Source organism: Lynx canadensis, chromosome B3 (assembly GCF_007474595.2).
Source record: "Lynx canadensis isolate LIC74 chromosome B3, mLynCan4.pri.v2, whole genome shotgun sequence".
In the NCBI taxonomy this organism is placed as follows: Eukaryota; Metazoa; Chordata; class Mammalia; order Carnivora; family Felidae; genus Lynx; species Lynx canadensis.
In genome coordinates this window covers 86,696,572-86,723,649 of record NC_044308.2, presented here as the reverse complement: position 1 = coordinate 86,723,649, position 27,078 = coordinate 86,696,572, and the positions used below count along the sequence as shown (strand labels likewise).

Sequence of the window (27,078 nt, the reverse complement as noted above, 5' to 3'; positions counted from 1 at the left end):
ACATTTGAGGTGTGATGTGATCAGATTAACCAGGAGAAAGATGATCCTCTTTTATGGTATTCGTCAATCAGCACAAACTATGATTGCACTTACCTTCCTATCACAAACCTAAGTGATAGCCTAAAACTCTGAGGTCTTTTTCACATTTGCTCTACATCACGTCACCTCATATCTATGCACTTAGCCTATGGACCCAAGGGCAGAACCATTCACTCATTTATCCCAATTAAATTTCATCTGAGGTCTGGCCAACCAAATCTTACCAATCTCATTTGGATGTTATCTAAAAATCCAATCAGTAAATCTTCCATATTCTTATCCAAATTACTAGGAAATATGTTGAATTAGACCCAGCTCTATTGCAGTCCACTAGGGACTCTTATGACGAGCTGTGCATCCTTTGCATAACTAATTACAAATCCATCTAGTAGTTCACCTGATTGCACTCTTGTCTACAAAACTGTCATTTGGAAGCTTACATAAATGGATTGCTATAATCCAAAGGCTAATAACAATAACTAATGTTGATTGAGCATTCCTGTAGGCCAAGCTCTTCACCATGATAGCCTTGCATTGACCTCCAGGTCTAACACTTTTCTGATGTTCAGTCTAGTAATTCTAGAAAAAGAAATAAGGTTGGTCTTCTGTAGCTTGTCCTTAGGAAACTCATGCTGGCTCCAAGTGATGGCTGTTTCCTCTTATAAGCAGTATACAGGGGCTTTTACAAGGTTGTTAAAATTCTTTTAATGAATCATTTAATCATTCCAGAGTTTTGTCCAAGATCAGTGCATACATACAGAAACCATAACCCTTATCCTTAAAAAAATAAAACTCAGATTTTCAGCTGCCAGTCTCCAGGCTTCTAGGTCCTCTCCTACTAACTACAGCACCTCCTCAAAGCTGCTGCTGACAGGGGTGCAACAGGCTTCAACCTATCTACCTGAGCTGACAGGCTCAGATATCGAAGTTAACTTTGAAAATCTTTAACCAATCTTGGGCTTCAAGTTTCTTTTATCGCTTCTTTTTCTTTTCATTCTAAACTAAAGATTATTCTCCTTGTCAGATTTAAGAGAAGCAAAGTATAAGTTTATCAGCTTCCTTTTCTCTATGTCATAGTTCTGTTTATTTAAAACTTCAGCCTTTTCCCAAAAATAAATTAAGGTAGCTCTGTCACATGTTGTCATCACATTATTCATCCATAATGACAGGGCTATCCTTCCTTTTTTCTCTCTTTGCTCTTAAACTAATATGAAAAAAAATACTTTTTTTTTATTCTTAGCATGATTCACAGGCCTAAACACATTCTGAATCTTAGGGTTTTTGATATAATTGTTACAGCCACATGCCACTTTTATGTTTATCTATGGATGTGTATTTCTTCTTTCATCTTTTGTGTATTTTTAAAACTCTGAATGGAATAGATCACTCATAACTGTTTTCTGAGAACTGGAGGGATTTAGGGCATCCCACATCTCTTAAACTTTCTTCCATTTAGAATCTCAGGACATGTGGTATCTACATTTTGTACAGACTTTTTACCCTTTTCCTTCCTAAAATGCTCAACAATCCTCTCACAAGCCCTTGTGTCAGTCATTTCTTCATAGTCACCATTATCTAATTTGATTTTTTTATTTAATTTATCTAAGTCATGTTGGTCATGACTTAGAGCAGAGTCCTAAAAACCTTTATTATACTAATGAGCTTCTAAGAATATAAGTGGCCAACAAGGTAAAGACTGATCGAATTCTGTTTTTTGGTTTCTTTTCCTGAATGAGACATTCTGACATTTTTCTGAGCAGTGCTCTTTTATCACACCTTTTGGGTAGTTCTATTTGCTATGTCAAAAGAGGTCTTCTTGTCCCCAAATCTGGCCTGGCTTGCTGGAGTATATTGTTCCTCATTCCTGTGCTAGAGATGCTAGAGACTAATTTTATGACCTCGAATGTGCAGAGTAAAGTTCATGGATTACAACTGATCTTGAAATGTTAATGCAAATAAATACAAGATACTTGGTGGGATGAGTCACAGGAATACTTCCAGTGCCATTTTCTATGGCATTTTTAATATGTCCCACACTATCCCAAAAACAATAATCCATAAAGGTCTTTTTTGGTCCTCTTTTCCTCCTCTTGAAACACTTCTGGTTCCAGTTTAGAGCTCTCTTAATCCATTCTCCAAGTCTTTCTTGTCCAACCATTTCTCCTAGTTTAATGAGGACACTCCATCCGTAGTCATTTTTGCAAGTGAGAGTCTGTTTTTGTACTTAACCAGACACCTGTTTATTGTTGTTATGAAAAACAGTGTTGCCAAGGGGTAAAGAGTAAAGGGTCCAGAATTAGACCATCTCAGTCCAAGCCCTGCCTTCATGACCTAACATGATATTTATACTTGGACAAGTTATTTATCTTCTTTATGACTCAGTTTTTTCAAATACAGTCTTGTTAAGAAATCAGTTATTAGGAAAACATAAGATAACATATGTAAAACACTGAGCAAAGTGTTTAGCATGTGGTAAATACTCAATAAATTTAATTAACTTAGGGAAGGACTGCCTCTTTTGACCAAAAATAAATACATTTCCATAATTTCTTAATAATATTTAACAGCAGTCACAACAATCCAAAAGAATTAATGTGAAACTTTTCTAATGAGGGATTTGAATTGCTTCCAGGCCATGGTGGTTAAATTGCTATCCAGAAAGTCCATGTCACTTTTTAACACATTTAGTAGCTAATCATTTGCCTCTCATGCCCACATTTTATTTCCAAAGTCCCAATGTTCAGGTAGAAGTATAGATGAAAACACTACCTGTGCCCAACAGCCTAACACTTTTTCATTAAGATGCCATAGTCTTTAAAGATACTGTCAGGAAAAGGAAAAGGAAAAGGAAAAGGAAAAGGAAAAGGAAAAGGAAAAGCAAGGAAAAGGTAAAAGGAAATGGAAACGGAAACGGAAACGTAAAAGGAAAGGAAAGGAAAGGAAAGAAAAGAAAAAAGAAAAGAAAAGAAAAGAAAAGAAAAGAAAAGAAAAGAAAAGAAAAGAAAAGAAAAAAGAAAAGAGAAAGGAAAAGAGTATCTAAGATCTCCACACCTAGAAGGTGTCAGCCTGAAACACAGGATTCACCTGGAGGAGTTAGCAATGAGTGGGTTCACTTAGCCTTGGCAGAATTCATTTCATACCCCAAGTGTAATCTTTAGAAAGATAGCATGACTTCTGATGAAGTCTGTAGCTCATCATAGGATAAGTCCTTTCTCCATAGCAATGGTGGATTTTCTCTGGTCAACTATTATTTGTGCACCTTCCTTATTACCCATTATTCCCAAAAGATCAATATGCCAGGAAGATGAACTTAAGAAAGTAGAGCTTGAGAAACGAAGGAAAAAAACAACAACAGGAGGAAACTGCACTAATCCAAACATAAGGTCACCAGGACCCAGACTAGGTTGAGGGCAACTGGAAAAGACAAGGAAAAAAATTACAAGCAATGTTAGGAGGCAGGGTGTCTGGCTGGCTCATCTGGTATAACATGCAACTCTTGATCTTGGGGCCATGAGTCTGAGCCCCAAATTGGGTGTAGAGATTACTTAAAAATAAAATCTTAAAAAAAATAATAATGTTAGGAGGTATCTAAGCCTTGGAGACTGATTATGGGTGAAAGCAAGGGAAGGGAAGATCACAGATAAATCCAAGGTTTCAGAGTTGGGATTTGTGGCACAGGTTGAAGAATGGCCAGTTGAACTGGGGAAAACAGAGCAGGAACATGGTCTTCAGTGGGGAGAGGGGACCCAAAAGGAGAGGGAAAGTTATTACCCAAGAAGTAGTATCCATTTGAGTAAGTCAGAGAGCTATCCACGGTAATAATCAAGACAGTGTTTTGTGGTTCAGAAAAAAAAAGTGGCTTTTTTAATCCTAATAATAATGTACCCATTTTTGGGGTCCCTGGGTGTCTCAGTCAATTAAGCATCCGACTCTTGATTTCGGCTCAGGTCATGATCTCACAGTTCATGGGTTTGAGCCCAGCATCAGGCTCTGCGCTGGCAGCACAGAGCCTGCTTGGGGTCTCTCTTTCCCTGTCTCTCTCTTCCCCTCCCCCACCTGCTCTCTCTCTCTCAGGATAACTAAACATTAAAAAAAATGTACCATTTTAAATAAACTCATTTAAGTCAAAAAGTAACTCAGATTAAAGAAAAGTAATAAGCAAATAGTAGTAAGGCAATACACAAACATGGTAAAAATTATTAAATTACACAAAAATAAAATGAATTTGGAAAGCATTCTCACAATAGGAAAAGACTCAGGGTTAGGATAAACCTATAAACAGGGCAAAGATGTAAAATATACAAAGTTCACCCAGTCCTGGTCCCTGGGCTACAGTTCCTGACTCCCTCAAGATAGTAATGGGAGGACTCTTGGTCAATTTCTGAAAGCCCTGAGGTTCCTTCACTCCTTAAATATGTGTCTTCTCTCTCCAGAGTTGTAATTAGGTTTGAGACTAAAAGTCTGCAAAACACAATCTGCATATTAGAGAGCCCTTTTTTCAGGGGGAACCTACCTCCATGCCTTGGCCCTTACCCAGGCCATTTCTTCACATTTGCACATCCTCAACAATCATAACTGTTTCCAACACAAATAATGTTTTACCTTTAAAGATTTGGCTGCTTTGGAATCATCTATGGGCTGTTCATCCTTTAAAAGTTTACTTGATTCATCTGCTGGTTGAACTTCCAGAGTTTCCTGAGATTTAAATACTATGCTTTCTGTTTCTGAGACTCCCCACTCTAATACATCCTCTTGTTCAAGCTGGAAAATACTTGATAAAGTTTCAGGAAGTTCCTCAAGCACATTCTGTAGGAAAACATAAATGTATGTTTAAGATCTTCTTATTGGTCCTTCCAAAGTTTTAAGTCACACAATGTTTCTTTCTAACCATAAAATGATTATAAAAATGCATGATTGAAATTAAACAAAGATAGTAAGTTTCCTGTGAAGATTTAGAAATAGAAACTCAAATTGAGTTAAAAATGTAAAGGCTACCAAATTATTTCCTCTGGCTCTTGTCTCAGAAAATACAACCACCCCCAGGTTATTATGCACCAACTCTAAGGAAATCATAAGACTTCAGTCTTACCCTGACTTCACCCCACACGCATACAGAATCAAGGCCCACAGAAACAACTGACCTCTGCCCAATCCGAGGTTCTCTGGTCCTAAGAAATGTGGTTCCTACTAGCCAGATGCTCCTCCAGAAGACTGATCTCAGGTCCTCAAAGAAGAGCTGACCCGGAGGTCTCAAGAAGACCACCCAGACATCCCAACTCTATCCCAAGCCCTAATGAAAAATTCTCACAAAATATCACTCTTAAAACTATTTTGTCTTCCTTAAAAATGTCTCAGTGGGGCGCCTGAGTGGCTCAGTTGGTTAAGTATCTGACTCTTGATTTCAGCTCAGGTCATGATCTCATAGTCATGAGATCAAGCCCCACATCAGGCTCCATGCTGTGTGTAGAGCTTTCTTGGGATTCTCTCTCCCTCTCTCTCTGCCCCACTCCCACTCATGGTGTCTCTCTCTCTCTCTCACTCTCCCAAAAGAAAGAAATAAACATTAAAAAAAAAAAAGTCTCACTGACTTAATCTGTATCTCACCAAGTCTTATGGAAAATATCTTTATAGCCATATTTGGATATTAACCAATTTTAAACCAAGATTATTTGGGATTATGGAGTACTGGCAGTTAAAACTTCACTGCCTCAAATTAACAGATGATAAAACTAGTCTGACTTACCTAAAAATCTGAATTCTAGAGAATGACTTGAAAATGCAATTGTATCACTTTGTTCTTGATACATTCATTTGCTAATAAATAAGGGGTAAAGCTGGCAAACAGTACCAAATACTACATAAATGTCTTTATTATGCCAAAAGGGATGGCTAAACCAAGAAATTTCCATTTATAAAATTAAACTTTAATCTGGAGCTCATATTTTTATAAAACTGCTTACTGGACATTACCGTAATTTATTGTAACTAGATGGGACATTATTCAAATCCTATATCTGTCAATTAACAGATGTATGATTTTGGTCAAGTTAATTAACCCTTTTTAGTCTCATTTTCCTCACTGATTAAAAAAAAAAAGAGGTTAACAAAATCTTTTTCATAAAATGGCAGAATAGATACCCTCGAGGGACAGGTGCCATGGGCCCTATGCTGTCTACTTATGACAAACTCATTCGTTTCATGCACCACAGATTTGGCACTGTTTATCACTCTCTTTCTTTTGAGTTTCTCTTCTACTGGCTTCAACACACACTCCCAGCATTCTGGTTTGGAGGACTAAACAGATGAAGGTACCACCCTCCAAAATAGAAAATGAGGAAGAAAAGTTTGAGGAGAGGCAAATGACCCTCTTTAGTACTCATCCCAGCCTTATTTCTCCACAAAATGTTTACTGGTCCTATCACTCTGTGCCCTGCCTCTATTTCAGCATGTATCATACTGTATTATAATTGTCTAGGTAATCATTATCACAGTTGTAATCATCAACATATAGAAGCATTATCTCATTTAATCTTCCACCACAACTCCATGAAGTAGGAACTGTTTGTAACCCCATTTTGTGGATGAAGAAATGGAGACTTACAGAATTAAGTAACCTGCCCAAGGTCACACTGACAGTAAGTAGCAGTGCTCTGTTTGAACCTAGACAACCTGATTCCAACCTGTACTCTCTTACCCTCCTTCCCCTATACCCAACAGACTAGCACTTCTCAAAGTGTGTTCCACAGACTCCTGGCAATCTTTGAGCCCCTTTCAGATGATCTGCAGTGTTAAAACTATTTTCAAAATAATACTAAGCCTTATTTGCTTTTTTCACTGTGTTGACATTTGCAGTGATGATGGAAAAGGCAGTAGTAGGTAGAACAATGAACCAATACTTTTCTTTTTTTTAATTTTTTTAATGTTTATTTATTTTTGAAGGAGAGAGAGAGACAGAGCAAGCAGGGGAGGGGCAGAGAGAGAGGGGGGACAACAGAATCTGAAGCAGGCTCTAGGCTCTGAGCTGTCAGCACAGAGCGCCACGTGGGGCTTGAACCCACGAACCCTGAGATCATGACCTGAGCCAAAGTCAACCAACTGAGCCACCCAGGCACCCCTAAACCAGTACTTTTCAAATGATTAACACATGAGATTACAAAAGTGTACAGGGGTAAAGAGCCATTCAAAGAGCAAGGCAGATCAACGGATTTTAATGTAAGGATATACAATAAGTTAATTTATCTTGTTTCAAGTTCCCCATTGCAACTCATCTTTAAGAAACTACCACTTGTACAGTTTGGATGTATTAATAGAGAATAGTACCCATAATTATGTTAAAAGGCTATTAAAATATTACTCCCGTTTCAATCTGTATGAGACAAGACCTACTGAATATACTTCAACCAAAAGAACATACACAACAGATTGAATGTAGAAACAGATATGAGACTCTAGCTCTCTATTAAATCAGGTATTATAGAGATTTGCAAAAAAAAAAAAAAAAAAAAAGTAAAACAGTGCTACCATTCTTGCTAAATTATTTTTTGGATACAATTTTTTTCTTAATATGTTTTGTGTTCATATGTAATTGAACATAATAATTGTGTTATTATTTTAAATTAATGAATAAATATTTTATATTTTTCTCAGTTTTAATTTCAATTATGGTATATATTGATCGAAATAATCCACATAAACAAAAACTCCTTTGGGTCCTTAAAATATTTTCTAAGAGTTTAAAGGCATCCTGAGAAAAGAAAGTTTAAGTACATTAAAACTTTAAAGTCTGGGGCCCCTGGGTGGCTCAATCAGTTGAGCATCCAACTTCGGCTCAGGTCATGATCTCATGGTTCATGGGTTTGAGCCTCATGTCGGGCTCTGTGCTGACAGCTCAGAGTCTGGAGCCTGCTTCAGATTCTGTGTCTCCCTCTCTCTCTCTGTCTCCCCACTCCCCCACCCCCCACCTCTCAAAAATAAATAAACATTTTTAAAAAACCTTAAAATTTGAGGATTTCTTAAAAAGGAAATTGTGTCTGGGGCATCTGGGTGGCTCAGTCGGTTGAGTGTCCGACTTCAGCTCAGGTTTTTGATGTCATAGTTCGTGGGTTCAAGCCCCGCGTCAGGCTCTGTGCTGACAGCTCCGAGCCTGGAGCCTGCTTCAGATTCTGTGTCTCCCTTTCTCTCTGCCCCTCCCTCGCTCGCACTCTGTCTCTCTCTCTCTGTCTCAAAAATAAATAAACATTAAAAAAAATTTGTTTTAAAAAGGAAATTGTGTCTTACCTATCTTTTATGTCTGAAGTACTTAGTGCACTGTATATCATCAGCAATTATTTGTAAATGAGTGAATGAATAAATAAAAGAAAATGATATCAGTTTCTTCCTCTGCTATGTATTTAGTCTCTATTTAGAATACTCATTGAATGGTATTGTACTTTGTCTCTTTATCTATTGGTCTACTCCATACAATGAGTTCTTCAAGGTCAAGAACTGTCTTTTCTATATTTGTATTAACCATGTCTACAACAATATCTATCACATTGTAGAAAAGGAATAAATAAGTTCCTTGATTTTTTTATAATTATGTGAGGAAATCATTCTCCATGATGATTCAAAAACTATTATATTTGAAATGGTGGGTACTTAAAGAAAATAAGTTGTATCAAAGAACTGACAGACCTTTGGCCTGTGGCACTGAGATGTTCACAAGTGAAGCTACATACTCTGAGGATGCCAGGCACAACTTAGAAAGAACAGACCCTCTTCAAATAAGAGCATGTTGCTCTATGCTCCCCCAGACAAATCTCAGCTCAAGAATCTTCTAGAACTCCAAGGGACAAGTAGGATAGACAGGTAGAGTTCTGCTTTCTAGCAGAGTAGGCACCCCAAAAAATGTATCTAGAAAGATACCACAGAGGAGTCTTTATACCATGACCAGGTATCAAATTAAAAGGTACTTACTTTATGTCAGGGTACCTGGGTAGCTCAGTTGGTTGAATATCTGACTCTTGATTTCGGCTCAGGTCATGATCTCACACTATGTGAGTTCAAGCTCTGAATCAGGTTCATGCTGAGTATGGAACCTGCTTGGGATTCTCTCTCTCTCTCTGCTCCTCTTGCTCTCGTTCCATCTCTTTCAAAATAAACAAACTTAAAAAAAAAAGGTACTTTACCTATTAAAAAGCCAGTGGCCAGAAGAGGTCCAGTGATTGCTTATAAATGTCAAAGCTGAGAGAATGGTTCCCACAAAATTACAAGAAAATCAATATTTTTGTTTAAATCTTTATTTTAAATAGTCAAGATAATGTCTAAGCTAGGCACCTGATAATTGGCCTTTTTCATAGGTTCCTGAAAATGGTATCTTTAAAAAAAAAAAAAAAAAAAAAAAAAAGAGGTTAGAGTGGGAGAGAGCCAAAGCATAAGAGACTCTTAAAAACTGAGAACAAACTGAGGGTTGATGGGGGGTGGGAGGGAGGGGAGGGTGGATGATGGGTATTGAGGAGGGCACCTTTTGGGATGAGCACTGGGTGTTGTATGGAAACCAATTTGTCAATAAATTTCATATATATATAAAAAAAAAAAAGAAAATGGTATCTTTTCCTATACTTTACATGAACATAATAAATGGTATTAAGTCACTTCATTTATTAATGAAGAACTTCTATTTTTCTGCACCTAACTAATCTTGTATTTTGAATTTACTATATCTATTAGAAGTTTAGACATCAGAGGTTTCAATATCTACCTGTAAATGGTGATCCCTAGAGGCAACTACCATAGATGTCAGTCTTAAGCCCAAAGCATATGTGGGAAAGCTTCAAAATTGATTTAGCCACATATTAGTGCCGCACGTCCTGGGTCCTGAGGTAGGAGGTGAGAATACAAAGCAGAAAAAGGCATGGTCTCAACCCAGGAGCATGTCAAACTCTAGCAGTTTAACCAGTTGTGGAAAGTAATATCACTGGATCCATGGCTTTTGTGAAAAGATTCCATATATTTTCTAACCATGACATATTATCATAAAAATGAAGTGTGAAGTTTTATGTATGTGGATTCACATTTTCAGGAACTATAGAGCTTGCAATTTAACAATATTTTACAAATTCTTCATAAAGGAAATGACCATCGTGCCATCATTTGTTATTATGTAAATACGGATTTCTATACACATGGAGCTGCGTCCCATTCATAGGGAATATGTTCCAGATTGCTTTGAATCCTGTAAATATTTTGCCAATGATGGATGGAAAGGAAACTTTATTTCTGAAACAAACTTCTGTCATCAACGGTCCATATTTCTCCACAAAATTTTTCCCCCATCAATAATAGAAAAAATAAAATGATGCTTTCTTAGAAGCTAACAACCTTTAATTAACTCTCCAACTACTTTCTAGATCTAAATGCCTAGACCAGAGGAATTGTTAAAATCTTTCCCTTCTGAAAAGAGTTTTGGGCCTTATCTCCAAAGGTCTATGATAGGCGGCAACAGTGACCGAAAACAGCCAAGACTCTCAAAGTGATATTGGATTAGGTATTTTTACAGTTAAACACACCTCTAAAATAAATTCTTTATTTAGATAAGCATTCTAGCAACAAGAGACAGGCTACTACTTCAATATTGGCAGGGAGGATTCTTATTAAAGACTTTACCATTTGAGGTTCCTCAAAACTTATCTGTAATCCTTGCTCCACTGGCACTTGAGATGGCTTGTGACCATACTCTTTCCCCATTAAAGATGTATCCTTGAAGAAGAAAAAGAAAACAATTTAAATAATGACAGTTTTTAAAATCATTGAGCTATATTATTCAATGCAGCAAAATTCTACTCATTTAATCAGTGGGGAATAAATACAAGCTAATCAATACTATGCAGTAAATGAGAAATATAAAACAAAAGACACAATAAAAATATTTTGTCTATTATTCTGACTTCTCGGCTTTTTAAATTATTGGCATCTCTAGGTATATCATCAGATTTAATAAGACAATTGAGTAAAGGTAGAGGTACTGTAAAACACGGCTATTAAATGGCTGCACAAGAAAGATAAAATCAAAACAAAAATTTAACCTAATCAAAAGCAAGAAGGAGTATGATTATACTTAAAATTTCAATAAGTATAACTGCTAGTATCATTTTCATCACTACTAATGCTAAGTGCTATGATATAGTCTCTATTCAGCTGAAGTGGTAAGAAGAGAGTCCACCACAATGTCTAACAATGAATAGTAATAAAGAGACCCAGCTCCTGCCCAAACTGTAAAGTCACAGACCAGGTATCAACAGGCAAGTTATTTTGCTCCCCTTAACCTCAGTTTTATCCTCTTTAAAACGGGCATTTGACCATACGACTTTTGACACCCCCTTTCTCCTCTAGATTTTTAGTACATTCACTATAAACCTTAGAAGGGTCACACATTGGTAGTGGTGCTAAATCAGCTCTAGAGTAATGGCTTCTTAGGACTTTAATAACATTTTAAAATAATGCTGGAAAAGATGAAACTGCTCTTCAAGTAGCTTAATGGACTTTTAGAACAAACTCCATCACTTTTGAAAGGAAAACAACAAAATCTCATATTCTACGATGTAAAATGCACAATATTCAGCACTCAATCAAATTTGACCAGTCTCATGGAGAAGCATGAATATGTGACACTTAAAAGAAGAAAAATTAGAAAAAGAGTCAGAAATGATAGATATGTTGGAATTAGCAGATAAGGACCTTGAAATTTCTAATATAAATATAAAATGCTCAAATATATAAGAGGAGCATAAGATATAAAAAAAAAGAATTGGGCACCTGGGTGGCTCAGTCAATTAAGCATCTAACTCTTGGTTTTGGCTCAGGTCATGATCCCATGGCTCGAGATGGAGCCCCATGTAGGGCTGTGTGCTGACAGTGTGGAGCCTGCTTGGGATTCTCTCTCTCCCTCTTTCAGCCCCTCCCCCACTCTCTCTCTGCCCTTCCCATGCTCACTTGGTCTCTCAAAATAAATAAATAAGCTTTAAAAAAACAGAATCAAATGGAATGTCTAGATAAAACACATTATCTAAAATAAAAATTTCACTGAGTGGCATTAATAGCAGAGAAGACATTGCAGGAAGATAATATTTGTTAACTTGAAGACATAGAAACAACACAAATGAATCACAGAGAGAAATAAAAACTGAAAGAAAATTAATACCCAGTCTAACATAATCTTTCATTAGAGTCCCAGAAAAGGGAGTGTGAAGGGAGCAGAAAATATTTGTACAGAAAAAAATGGCCAAAAGTTTCCAAATTTGATAACAACTATAAACCCTTGATGCAAAAATTTCCATGAATTTCAAGCAGAAACACACAAAGAATACTATGCCAAGCACATTATAATCAAAATGAAGAAAACTAGTAATAAAGCAAAAAATCTCATCAGCATCCAGAGAAACATTAAGTACAAAGAAACAAATAATTAGTGGTAACAATTACCACAAACTAACATTGCAGGCTTCCTATCAGAATTATGCAGACTGGAAGACAATGAAGCAACATATTTAGAGTACCTGTACTGAAAGAAAACACTGTCTACATAATATTCTATAACCAGCAAAATTATCTTTCAAAACCAAAGGTGAAATACTTTTTCAGCAAACTAAAGGTGAAAGAATTCATTGCCATCAAACCTGCATTACAAGAAATGTTAAAGGAAATACTTTGAGCAGACGGAAAATGGTATCAGGTCAAACCTTGAATGCACACAATGGAAATAAGTAGTAGAATGATTTAAAATGTGTGTAAAATAAAAAGAGACATTTTTCTCTTTTAAAAATTTTTTTAAATATAATGAATGGTTTAAATAAAATTAGTAATGTATTGTTTTATAACATATATAGATATGAAATATGCATTAATGATAGCACAATGATGGGAGAAGGGAAAAGAAGTATTCTTCTGTAAGTTTCTTATACCATATGTGAAACATTATATTACCTATAGGGATAATTTAAATATGCACATTGTAAAATCCATTAGCACCTACAATAAAACAATAAAACAAAGAGGTAAATAAGCTAATTAAGTAGAACAAAATACCATAAAATGCTTTAAAAATAATTAAAAGAAGGCAGGTAAAGACGAGGAAAAAAACAATAAACAAATGTGGCATATAGAAACCAAATAGCAAGATAGTAAACATAAACCCAACCATATCAATAATTCTATGTAAATGGTTCTAAATACTCCAGTTAAAAGACAAAGATTGTCACTGCAGAGAAAAAGAAGACCCTACTATATGATTGCTATAGGAAACCTACTTTAAGTATAAAGATATAAATAAGTTAAAAGTAAAAGGATTAAGGGGGTTATAACACACAAACATTAATCATAAGAAAACTGGAGTGGTTGTATTAATATCAGACAAAGTAGACGTCACTTCAAAACAAGAAATGTTAGCAAGAAAAAGAAGATAATTTCATAATAACACAAGAGTTAAGTTCCTCAGAAAATATGAAATTACACACTAATGACAATGCTTCAAAGGACATTGAAAAAAACTAACAAAACTGAAAAGAGAAATAGAAAATTTCATTATTATATTTGGGAATTTCAAACCAACACTATCTGGCTCCTGAGATTTAGCTTTTTTATAAATATACTAACTAAACAGGAAATGTAAAATGTGAAATCCTACAAAAATTTCTTTACAATATTTTAGGTTTATAAATGTAACATTAAAGTATAAAACCCCGACAATAATGAACACCAAATTCAGGATATCATTCACACCTGAGGAGGAAGAGAATTATTGGAATTGGAAACAGGTACAAAGGGGGCCTCTACTTTACTTGTAATTTCCTATTTATTTAAACAATCTGAAGTGAATATGACAGAGTAAATTTTGAAAAATCTGATGAGTACTTTTTCTACAATTGAAAATATTTTATAATAAAGAAATTTCTAAACACATTTCATGTAGGTAATGTAACAATGTCAAAGATGGATTAAAAATATCTTAATAAAGAAAACTAGGGATGCATGGGTGGCTCAGTCAGTTAAGCATCCAATTTCAGCTCAGGTCACTATCTTGTGGTTCACAAGTTTGACAGTTCTGTTCTCAGTCCTGGGCTGACAGCTCAGAGCCTGGAGCCTGCTTCAGATTCCATGTCTCCCTCTCTCCCTGCCTCTCCCCTGCTCATGCTTTCTCTCACAAAAAATAAAAATAAAAATAAATAAAAAATAAAAAAAAGAGAAACCTATAGTTTACCTTACTTGTGAACATAAATGGGAAAAAAATCCCAATTAAAATATTTTCAAATGAAACTAATCATCATATTTAGAAACAATAAATCTTGACTAAGGAAATTCTTCCCAGAACTACATGGAAAATTCATTGCTAGTTCATAAGATTAACAGATTAACATGGAAATTCATATGATTAACTCAGTAACTGCTGAGGATGACCATCAATAAAATTCAACACCTATATCTGAGTAAAAAGTAACTAGAAACAAAAAAACTTAAACCCCATGGGAGATATTTGCAGATTCCTGCACCAAACATATTTCAAAATAAAACATTAGATAGATGAGGCCTAATGCAACAAGTAAAGAAACACTACATGTATAAATAACATAGAGTAGAAGACCAAAATGTTACTATTAGTAGATTATGTGACCATACATTTCATGGAAAAAAAAGAAAATTAACTGAAAAACTAGTAGGCCAAAGCATATCTAATAAATTCAATAAATAAAATTTCATACCAGCAATAACCACTTAAGATCCCATTTTTAAAATAAAAATAAGCAAATAATATAAGCAATAAAATGCATGAATCTCAAAAACATTACGCTTAGCAGAAAAAGCCAGGTTAAAATGGTATCAGAATAGCCAAAAATAGCATCCATCTCCAAACCACCCAATAAAGTAAATATAAAGACAAAAATATATGAAAACTTAAAAGTATTTGTCAAGTTAAAGTCCAATGCCTGGGCTTTTTCTTATTTTTCTATGGGTCATACTTCCTTGTTTATTTGTATGCCTCATAATTGATTGTTGAAAGGCTTATAGCAACCCAGGGAGCACTTTTTAATGATGACTAATCACAGTAAGAACAGTGAGTATGTTTAGTGTTTTAACTTGCCCTATTCCCATAATCTGGGAATAAGCAGTAGTCTTGAAAAATAAAGATAACAATAAAATAAATATTTTAGTAACTCTCAGCCATAAGAATGTCTATCAGTTGTTTATGGTCAGTCTCAGCCTATCAATAGTGATGCTATTAACTGGAAATACCTGTGGGCAACTAACTACCTGGGCTCATACTATTTGTGGTGAGCCCTCGGAGACATTTCCCCAACCACAGCAAATGTTGTGGCTGGATCAGCACTTGCTGTTCTTATTATCACTACAACACATACCCCAGCAACAACTACCAGGGAACTTTGAAAAGACAAGGTTTATTACTTATGAGTTCTAAAGGGTACATGGCATACCAAGGAGCACACAGTGAGTTTGTTAGGAGAGGGAGGGAGAGGAATGGGACATGGACCTGGGGTTCTGACTTTATTAGAGTTGAAGTGGGATGCCCAGGGTTTACCAGATTCACTATTTATTGGTGAATTTAAAACACAAGTGTGGGAATTAAAGCACAGGAAAGAAAACACAGGCAGGTAGTCAAAGGATTATCCAGGTCAACCAGAACTTTCCAAAAAAGGGAAACTTCTTGGTTGGGGCAGCCTGGCTCTTTATCTAGTTGTGTAGTTGACACACATTCAAGATGGATGTCTTTTAAATGAATGCCTTAGCAATCAAAACCTGAATGTCAGGCACTTACATTACAATCAAAAAAGCTAATTGTCAGGTGCCTACACTACATTAATTTGCACACCATAGGCTGTGCACATTCTCTGAAAAGACTAGAAGTCCTAAGTTTTCACCTCCGACTGACACTGAGGCTCTAAGCAAGCTGAAAGTTAGAACTAACTCAGGGTTGTAAATTGTCTGCCTGAGGATTGAGGTATGTCCCAACACACAAAAGAGCCCCTCCAAAAATCTGAGACACATTGGTTCCAGGCATTCAAGAAAATCTATATTCAATCATTACCTGACCACTAAGCTAATAAAACAGAGACTTAAGTGGCCACACACAACAGAGAATACAAACTTCACAAAGTTAGTTCAAGAAAGTCACTAATTTTTTTTAATTACAACAAGAAAACAAGAACAACAATAGGAAATAGCACCATTAACAAACCCTGGGGGGAGAAGTAGGATCTTATTTCCACAATTATCACATTATATTATTTTAAATGTCCAGTTTATAACAACAACCAAAAACAAAAACAAAAACAACAAACAAACAAACAGAGACATGCAAAAAAACAAGAAATTATGGCTCAACATAGGAAACAAGATATAGAAACCATCCTTTAGGAAGCTCAGACATTGGACCTATTACATAAACACTTTAAATCATTTTTTAAATACATTAAAAAGCTAAGGAAACCTTGTCAAAGCAACTGAAGAAAAGTATGACAGTAATATCTCAACAAATTGATAATACCACTAAAAAAGCAGAAGGAAAAAAAATTAAAAATAAAATAAAAAGACAAATAAACCACTATAACTGACCCAAGAAAAAGCAGAAAAATTTATGAGACCTATAACAAATAGAGAGATTGAATCAGTAATCAAAAACCTTCCTGCAAAGAAAAGTCCAGGACCAGATGGCTTCCCTGGTGAACTCTACCAAACATTTTTTTAATCTTTCTTTTTTCATTTAAATGTTAATTTATTTTTGAGAGAGAGTGAGAGAGAACAAGTTGGGAAGGAGCAGAGAGAGAAAGAGAGCACAAGGCGGGGAGGGGCAGAGAGAGGAGACACAGGATCCAAAGCAGTCTCCAGACCAAGCTGTAAGCACAGAGCCCGATGCTGGGCTCAAATGGTGAGATCAGGACCTTAGCCGAAGTCAGGCACTTAACCTTAACCGACTGAGCCACCCAGGTACCCCTCTACCAAACATTTAAAGAAAAATTAACATCAATCCTTCTCAAACTTTTCCAAAATATAAAAGAGGAAGGAACACTTTGTAACTAATTCTATAACTCTAATACCAAAACCAGATAAAGACACTGCAAGAAAAGAAAACTATAGACCATTTTCCTTATGAGTGTAGATGCAAAAATCCTAAATAAAGTACTAGCAAACTGAGCCAGGAGCAAACTATGATGACACGGTCAAGTGAGTTTTATTCTACGAATTCAAGATGGTTAAGGGGCACCTGGGTGGCTCAGCCAGTTAAGCATCCAACTTAGGCTCAGGTCATGATCTCACAGTTCATGAGTTTGAGCCCTGCATCAGGCTCTGTGCTGACAGCTTAGAGCCTGGAACCTGCTTTGGATTCTGTGTCTCCTTCTCTGCAGCTCCCCCACTTGCGCTCTCTCTCTCTCTCTCTCAAAAATAAACATTAAAAAAATTTTTTAAAGAATTCAAGATGGTTAAATACATGAAAATCAATCAATATAACATATCTCTTGAACAGAATGAAGGGAAAATGAATGGACATTTCTCCAAAGAAGACATGCAAATAGCCAAAAGCACTTGAAAAGATATTCAAAATCTTTAATCATTAGGAAAACACAAATCAAAATCACAATACCACTTCACACTCACCAGGATGGCTATAATAGAAAAAAAAAACAAAACAGACAATAACATGAGTTGGTGAGAAAGTAGAGAAATTGAAACTTGTACATTGCTGGTGGGGACGCAAATGATGCAGTCACTGTGAAACAGTTTGATGGTTACCTAAAATTTAAACATAGAATTACCATATAATCTAGCATTTCTGCTTTTATGAATATTCCTAAAAGAATTGAAAGCAGGTATTCAAACAGACATCTGTACATCGATTTCATAGTAACACTATTCACAATAGCCAAAAGGTGGCAACAACCTGATATCCATCAACTGATGAATGGATGAAAAAATGTGGCACATACATACAAATGGAATATTATTCAGCCAAAAAATAAAAAATTAAGCACTGATGCATGCTATAGCATGGATGGGCCTCAAAAACAGTATGCTAATTGAAAGAAGCCAAACATAAAGGCCATACATATATTGTATGATAGCATTTATATGAAAAATCCAGACTAGATAAATCCATAGAGTCAAAAGCCAACTAATGGTTGCCAGGCGCTGAAAGCGAAGTGGGGAGAGCAGTAGATGGGGGGGTGACTGCTTAATGTGTATGAGTTATCCTTTCAGGTGAGGAAATTGTTTGGGAACCAAATGGAGTTAATGAGTCTATATTGTGTATATACTAGGTTTCCATTGAATTGTTCACTTTAAGATGGGTTAATTTTATGTTATGTGAATTTCACTTCAATGTAAAAAGAAAAGTGATTAGTATGATAAGGACTTGGAGATATTCTCTGCTCATTTGACATTTTTACTAACAGTAAAATTTATACTTGATAGTTATAAGACATTGTCCTATGACAAAAGGACTTATTTTTGTTTGCCTGTATTATAATACATTCACAGAATGTATTATAGAAAAATTCACATCTGACATTTAAAAAAGACCTGTAATGTAAAAAATAACCATTCATTGACAATAATTTTGCTAGTGTTGGATTAAATTCTAGCAACAGAGACACATAATGGATGTGTAAAGAGTAAAAAGTAGTAAAAAAAAAATGCTTCCTCTAACCTTAGGAAATATATTAATTAGTAAGTCAAATTTAAAAAATAGTAAAATAGTTGCTTCACTTAATCTCAGGAAATTAATTAATTTATAAGTCAAAAAAACATAATCATCTTCATGGCAGTCTCAAGTGAAAATTATACAGAAGGCAGTATGATAAGTTGGTTGAACATACATGCTCTGTGATCCAATTGCTTGGATTTAAATCTTGCCTCTGTTACTTTTGGGCAGACATGAACAAAGTACTTAATCTCTCTGGGTCTCAGTTTTATAAAATGGAGATAATAATAGAACATACCTTTCATGTTTATTATAAGGAATAAATGAGATTATACATGAATATAGAAAATATTCTGTACATAATAGCTATTATTATTCACATTAAAATAAAAACAAAATAAGGATGCCTACTGTCACCATCATCATTTGACATTATACTTACAAATTCTAGATATGAAACATAAATAAAACATACAATTATAGGAAATGATTTAACCAAATTACTGTTTTTTGAAGAGACAATTATAGGAAATGATTTAACCAAATTACTGTTTTTTGAAGAGGTTATCACTGTATGCCTAGAAAATCCAAAAGAATCTATTGCAAAAGTATTAGAAATGTTATTTAGCAGTTAAATCCATTAACAAAAACCAAATTTAGAAAATGAGAAAAGGGGGGAGCCTGGCTCACTCAGTGAAGCATGTGATTCTTGATCTCAGGGGTGTGCGTTCAAGCCCCACATTGGGCGTGGAGCCTACTTAAAAAAGAAAAAAGGAAAAAAGGAACAAAATCACAAAAGCAACAAAAATATAAACTATCAAAACAGTGCCTTAAGAGTGTGAGGAAAACTAAAAAACTTTATTGAAGATACAAAAATTGACTTGAATCAGAAATCTTGGATTTGGGACTAAAAAAAAAATCGAAAAATTTTAAAAGAAATACAATTACAGTAGTCCCTTCTTATCCACAGGGGATATGTTCCAACATGCCTGAAACCACAGATAGTACCGAACTCTATATATATTGTGTTTTTTCCTATAAAGACATACCTGTGATAAAGTTTAATTTATAAGTTAGGGACAGTAAGAGATTACTAATAATAACTAATAATAAATAGAACAATTATAACAATATACTACAATAAAAGTCAATATGTATGTGGTTTCTCTCTCAAAATATCTTACCGTACTGTACTCACCCTTCTTGCGATGATACGGGATGACAAATGTCTATATGACAAGATGAAGTGAGGTGAACGACGGAGGCATTGTGACATAGCATAGCGTTAGGCTACTATTGACTTTCTGACAATATGTCAGGAGGAGGATCATCTGGTTCCAGACTGTGGTTGACTGTGGGTAACTGGACCCACAGAAAACAACACCATGGATAAGGGGGAGCTAAATGTATTAATGCTATCTTGTCCACCTGCGTCAGAAACTATAATAACTAATATACTTCTACATTTTTCACATGGTCTGTCAGAGTTGAACAAATTTTTTTTAACTTTTTTTTAAAGTTTATTTATTTTTGAGAGACAGAGACAGAACATGAGCAGGGGAGGGGCAGAGAGAGAGGGAGACACAGAATCTGAAGCAGGCTCCAGGCTCTGAGCTATCAGCACAGAGCCTGACACTGGGCTGGAACCCACAAACAGTGAGATCATGACCTGAACCGAAGTTGGATGTTTAATCAACTGAGCCACCCAGGCGTCCCTGAACAAATTTTTAAACACCTGAAAATTTATAAAGCTATTAGCAGCCCAGCTTCACAATCCTGGATACATTTTTCATGTGTCTCACAAAGCAGTTTCGACCTCTCGTGTCTACCTTAGAGTCCAGAATGTCAGAGCCGGAAGGAACTTGAAAGATCAGTGAAGTCTGAGGGAAGCGCAGATTTCAGCCACTGAAACCAGAGCTCGGAGCCCCAAACTGTGCTGTGTAGTATTCAAAACAAACAGAGCCCACGGTCTTTCCCCTGAACTGCTTCTAGCCTCTGGACTGGCAACAGAAGCAGCAGTGTTCCTCTGGCCTGTTAGGCAGAACCTGTATTCTTTTCAAATCCTCTTTAAAAGAAGAGAGGCGCGGAGTGCAACTTTCCCCCTATTCTTCCTCATGCAATCCAGGTTCTCCCCAGAGGAGGCTGGCTGCAAAGACATGGGCCAAAAGAATGTTTTTAACGGATACTCTTTTAAGATTTCGTCAGCACTTATTCAAGGTGTGCTATCTTTAAATAACTTACTACAAAGTTTAAGTTTCAGAAAGAAGGAAAGAAAAGACATTTTTATAGCCCTAAACTAATACTTGCCTACACAGGTTATTTTCTTGAGAAACAGCCCTGATTTGCATTGACTTTTTCTTGTTTCCCCGCAGGCAAAACCCTGCTGGCATTGGCCTGCAGAATCCTGCTTACAGGCCCAAGAATGTGTCAGGGCTGCTTTGCAAACCTTCTCAACCACATTTGACTTTTTTTTTTTAATTAAACATTTTACATGATTGTTCTGGATGGCTGGATCATATATTCAGTAAACTGTCAGTTGTAAAAAAAAATATGATTAAAAAACCAACTTGAATGGCTACCACATAAATTTAAATATCAAAATTGTTACAGACACTATCTATAACTAAATATGTATGGTATCTTTTCCACAAAGTCCTAACAGAATACAGTCCATGATTTCCACTTTTTATATTACTTTTCTGATAGGTGCCCTATCTCATAAAACTATAGAGTACTTTTAGAAAAAAAATTATTGAAGCATTCATGAAAAGTTTGTTTAATCCAGGTCATCTAAAACAGATATAATCAGAAAAATATTTCCAGAATATTATCAAGTAATGCACTATCCCTTACTCCTTAACATTCATACCAGGGAAGGCAACACAAATCTAGGCTTTTCCTTTCAAAAACCTACAGATAAATATGAATGAATATGCCTGCTTCTAGGTTAGGGTATCTACTATATCAGATATGATATTCCTCTGAATTAAGCAATAATTATTCAGTGATTTAGGACCAGCTATTGACCAACAGTGTGTTACAGTGCTTTAGGGCCAGGGATCCAAGAGAAATAGAAGGCAAGGTTCTTTTCCTCAAGAAGTTTACAATCTAATTAGGGAAATTAAAATAACAGACTAGAAATAATTTTTTTTAATACAAAGCAATGTACTCAAGCAACCTAATTATTATGTACAGGACCCAAGTTCAACAGGGATTCAGTTTACAGGCAGAGATGAGGATAAGAGTACAAATATCAGAATATGCACCAGTTCCAATTATGCCTCTGAAAAAAAAAAAACTGGGGCTGGGAGCAGAGGAAGAGGGAAGGGAGAACAGCGGTTCTCATTTTATATCGTAATACAAGACCACCTGATTAATTATATGCCTGTATCAATTCACATTGAAAGTTTTTATACCTCTTTTATTTATTTAGCCAACAGGAATTTATAATTCTAAAACTTTCAAGACCTAAACTGAAAAAGGATGAAAACATTTTTGTTATGGTTTCTCCGATGACATTAAATCTGAACATTTCTATCAGTTTTTGCTGTCCCTAAAATCAAATAACAAGTTCAATTTATTTTCTTAAATGTTTTCTATTATAAAATCATTCAAAAAATTTAAAACTTACTAAGTTAGCACATACCTAACCTATCCTAATATTCAGCAAAAACATTTGTAGTACCATTCCCAGGTCTTATTAACAAAAAGGCTCTGGGAGCTAGTGTCCAAGATGGTCTCTAGTGATTTCCACCTCCCAGCAGTTCCCTCCACAATGAATAGGGCTAACTTGTGTAATCAATAATCAGTAAGATATAGCAGAAATGATAGTGTATGGCTATGTCGTAAAAGATATGGCAACTTCCACCTACTCTCTCTTAGATCACTCACCCTAGGAGAAACCAGTTGTCATGTTAACACTCAAGCAATCCTATGAAGAGGTCCACATGATAAGGAATTGAGGTCACCTACAAATTTCCAGCACCAAATTGCCAGTCTTGTAATTGAAACCTTCCAGCCCCAATCAAGTCTTCAAATTATGGCAGCCCCCAACAAGATCTTGATGACATCCCATGAGAAACCTCAAGCCAGAATCATACACAGAAGTTGCCCCTGGATTTCTGACCCACAGACACTATATGAAATCATAAATGTCCATTACTTTAAGCTGCTAAGGTTTGGGGTGATCGGTTATAAAGAAATAAATAACTGAAAAAAACTCAAAAGGTAAAACTCTAGCTCTTCACGTATGCCATGACATTTCCTAGAAAACCTATGATCTCAGAATCACATAACAATTATCATTTATTTAGGTAAGTGTGTATTTTCTTCCTTATTACCTAGTCTCCATAACTTTTGTTAGCCTTTTTGTTTAAGAAAATCTATTAAAAACTGAAGTACTTTGTGCTAGATTATTAATGAAAACAAAAAGTGTGTGCATTAACAATATATACCAGGAGATACTTAATACACCCTTCTTTGTCCCACATACATCATGAAATAGTATCATCTAACATTTCATTACATATATCAGCAACTTTAAAAGACACATCCCTTTCACCTCACACCTGTCAGAATGACTAAAATCTTGTGTTGTTACACAAGAAACAACAAGTGTTGACAAGGATGTGGAGAAAGGAGAACCCTTGTGAATGTTGGTGGAAATGCAAACTGGTGCAGCCACTTTGGAAAATAGTACGGAGGTTCTTCAAAGAGTTAAAAATAGAACTACCCTATGATCCAGCAATCTCACTTCTTGGTATTTGCCCAAAGAATGCAAAAACACTAATTCAAGGGATACCTGCACTCCTATGTTTAAAGCAGCATTATTTACAATAGCCAAAATATGGAAGCAGCCCAAGTGTCCATGATTGGTGAATGGGTAAAGAAGAGCTGGTATGGATACATACAATGAACTGTTATTCAGCCATTAAAAAGAATGAAATCTTGCCATTTGCAATGACATGAATGGAGCTAGAGAGTATAATACTGAATTAAATAAGTCAGTCAGAAAAAGACAAACACCATATAACTTCACTCATATGTGGAATTTAAGAAACAAAACAAATGAGTAAAGGAAAAAACTGAGAGAGAAAGAAACCAAGAAACAGACTCTTAATTATAGAGAACAATCTGATAGTTACCAGAGGGGAGGTGGGTGGGGGGATAGGTGAAGTAGGTGAGTGCACTTGTTGTGATGTGCACGGGGTGATGTATGGAAGTGTTGAATCACTATATTGTACATCTGAAACTAAAATAACACAGTATGTTAACTAACTGGAATTAAAATAAAAATTTGGAAAAAGGACACATCCCATGAACCAAATGTTAACAGCATTTATGAAGGCTACCAAATCACAGAGAAATAAAGAGCTTACTAGAAGCAAAAGGTGTTATAAGCCCACACCAAGAAATGGTTCCTCGTCCTATTATTAAACAAAGCCAATGAAGGAAATTCTGTTAAGTCCTATAACACAGATCTATAAATAATAATATCTACACTATGTTTATAATTTAGGCAGTTTATACATATACACCTTCCTTAGTTAAGATGAAAAATGACTAATACCACCCATAAAGGAGCACTGATAATCAGCCTTCAGTTATTCCTTCTCCATACTAAATTCCAGCTCCTCCAAATTTTTCTTGTATGGATCTGGGAGTATAAATGATAAATTTTCAGAAGGACCTATAAGAATGTTCTTGAAACCTCCTAATGTCACACATGATTTAATAACATAAATAAATACTTCAATAATAAAATTCATGTCTCTAAGAGAGAGCATATTTTAATTTATACCATTCAACAAATATTTATTTAAAGAATGACTACTAAGTCCAGGGAATTATGCAGGGTGATGTGAGGGATAAAAAATCACAAGATAAATAATCTTGCCTCCAGGTTGTTTATGATCTGATAGAACAGATTCAGCATTCATTTGATCCATCCTACTAAAAATAAAAAGACAAGTAAGACTCGATTCTGATCACTTAGGTATTCACAGCCTGGACAAACATATATATTGGTACATACATAAATAACAATAATACATGGCATAAAAGACACAGAAAGTAAATTTGTAACACAGAGTTGGAGTGAGGAGGGGGCAGATTAAATAGATTTAAAATAGAAGGCAGTATTTCCACAAAATAGGCCATAAGAGAAAAGTAGGAGTTAAATGTGCCCAGTGGATACAAAGGGCATTTCATGTGGAGAAAGACTCCTTGGTCAAATTTTCAAGTCCTTTCTCCTCCCCCAGGGCAGGCACAAATATGCCACTTACTGCCAATAGGTAAGGTGAGGATGTAAGGTATCTTCATATTGGTCCCCTCATTCCCTATACCCAGTTCTACTTCCAAGGGATGGTGAAGAACCCTATGGTTTGCTTCTCTAAAATAGCTGTACTGACAGCCAGATTCCAATGTAAAGGGGGAAATCACTCTATTCATTTGGGTTTATATGAAGTTGTGAGAACTTGAACCACATTACCTATGACCTTAATTTCCCTCCTCCCACTTTGCTCATTTCTGAAGCAACAAAGTTTATCTCTGGGTAGAAGCAAACAGTTTATCCAAGTCATGAAGTGGTTTGATCACTGTTCTCAGTTGGGAGCATCAGAAACGGACCCTTTTTCATGTAGATGGTATTGAAAGGCTGGTAAGATCACAGAATCAGTGCGAAAGAAACCAAAGGAGTCACAAGATCAAGAAGCAGGAAGCATCATAATAGTGTTATAGCAAGAATAGACTTGTCAGGCTTCCTCATGACACAATGGCTCAAAACAAATCCTTACCATTCCGTTCTTAAGCAGATATGGTATGTTCAGGAAGTTTTAAAAGTGTAGTGGATATGGGACACCTGGGTGGCTCAGTTGGTTAAGTGTCCAACTCTTGATTTTGGCTCAGGTTATGATCTCATGGTTGGTGAGTTCAAGTTGACAGCACAGAGCCTGCTTGAGATTCTCTCTCTCTCTCTCTCTCTCTCTCTCTCTCAATCTCAATCTCTCTCTCTGCCTCTCCCTCTCTCCCCTCTCAAAATAAATAAATAAACATTTTTTAAAAAGTGTAGTGGATGGCTGGTGTGTCAAATCATATTAATGGCTTCAATTCTTCACTTCTCACTCTACCTACACACTTTGCTATGTAACTTTTCAGTTTTCCCATCAAGAACCAAAGTATATTTTCCTATGTCTTGACTCTTAATTCATCTATGTGATTTGCTTTGGCCAATAAAATGAGGCAGAAGTATTGTGTGCCAATTCTGAATTTAGGGCTCAAGAGTTCTTATATGTTGTTCTCTTGAGCTTCTGCTGTCACTTTGTCCAGTCATTTTGACTGGTCAAACCAATGGTTCCAGGGTGAAAAAAACATGAAAGTGCCTGGTCTATATGTTGGTCCCAAAAGAGAGACACATGGAACAGAGCTGCCCTAAAGTCTCCAGCTGACCCAATGATACATGAACAAGCCAACTGACCCACAGACACATGTGCAAGCCCAGTGTAAATCAGCCAATTCCAGTAAATCTACAGATGTAAAAGCTATAATAATATTGTCTTAAACCACTGGAGTCCAGCTTTTGTTACACAGCATTAGCTGACTGATACATCTGGTAAAGGCCATTAGATGGCAAGAGAAAAGTATGAGTTTAGTAAGGTCAAATCATGAAAAACTCTCTATTCTATACATATTTTGGAGTTGGACTCTATTCTGTGGTTAGTAGGGATTCAACCAAATCTTTTAGTGAGAAAATAACATAATATAAGTGTCTGGTGAATAAACTTTAGTGGGGGTAAAAACTGGAAGTTCTTCCTGAAGACAATGAAAGGATCTAAGTGAAGCTGATGAAGGCTTAATTTAAGGCACAGTCAGGAGAAATAAGGAAAAATTTTAAAAGAATATTCCTTATTAATTCTTATTCTCCATTCCTTAAGGCTATTATTACAGATCAAAGGAAAAGATTAATAAAAATAGCCCTCAAGTTTTTGAAATATCAGTTGTCCCATCTTGAGTCTAAATGGGATTCAGATATGTTTGGACACATCTGGCAAAGTCTAATGAGACAGACTTCCCAAAATCTCTTTTGCATGAATATGGAGTTACTTGGCAGGAAAAACCCAAAGAATGAAAGAGTTAGGCATGATGCACAGGACCTCATAAGAAAGCCTCAGTCTTCTGTGAGAGGTAACAATTCTGCCCCTCAGATTTGTCTTCCAATCCAGCCCAGTGGGACTAATGTCTGATGCATAGTAGGAATGTGATGGGGGCTAGATGGGTGCACCAGAAAATGAAGATGGGTGCTATAAGTAAACAATGAAAGAATAAACTAACTTAACACATCCGACCAAAAAACAGTC

General features: G+C 35.8%; 1 protein-coding gene across 1 annotated transcript in view; it reads right to left on the bottom strand.

Moving 5' to 3' along the window:
• Positions 1–27,078, bottom strand: part of TTC6 (tetratricopeptide repeat domain 6) — a 196,595-nt gene that overhangs the window by 126,983 nt on the left and 42,534 nt on the right. The window contains exons 3-4 of the mRNA XM_032593525.1: positions 10,684–10,776; positions 4,642–4,845 (exon numbers count right to left, since the gene is read on the bottom strand). Coding sequence (XP_032449416.1) covers positions 4,642–4,845; positions 10,684–10,776 — 297 coding nt within the window. The remainder of the gene's footprint in view (positions 1–4,641; positions 4,846–10,683; positions 10,777–27,078) is intronic.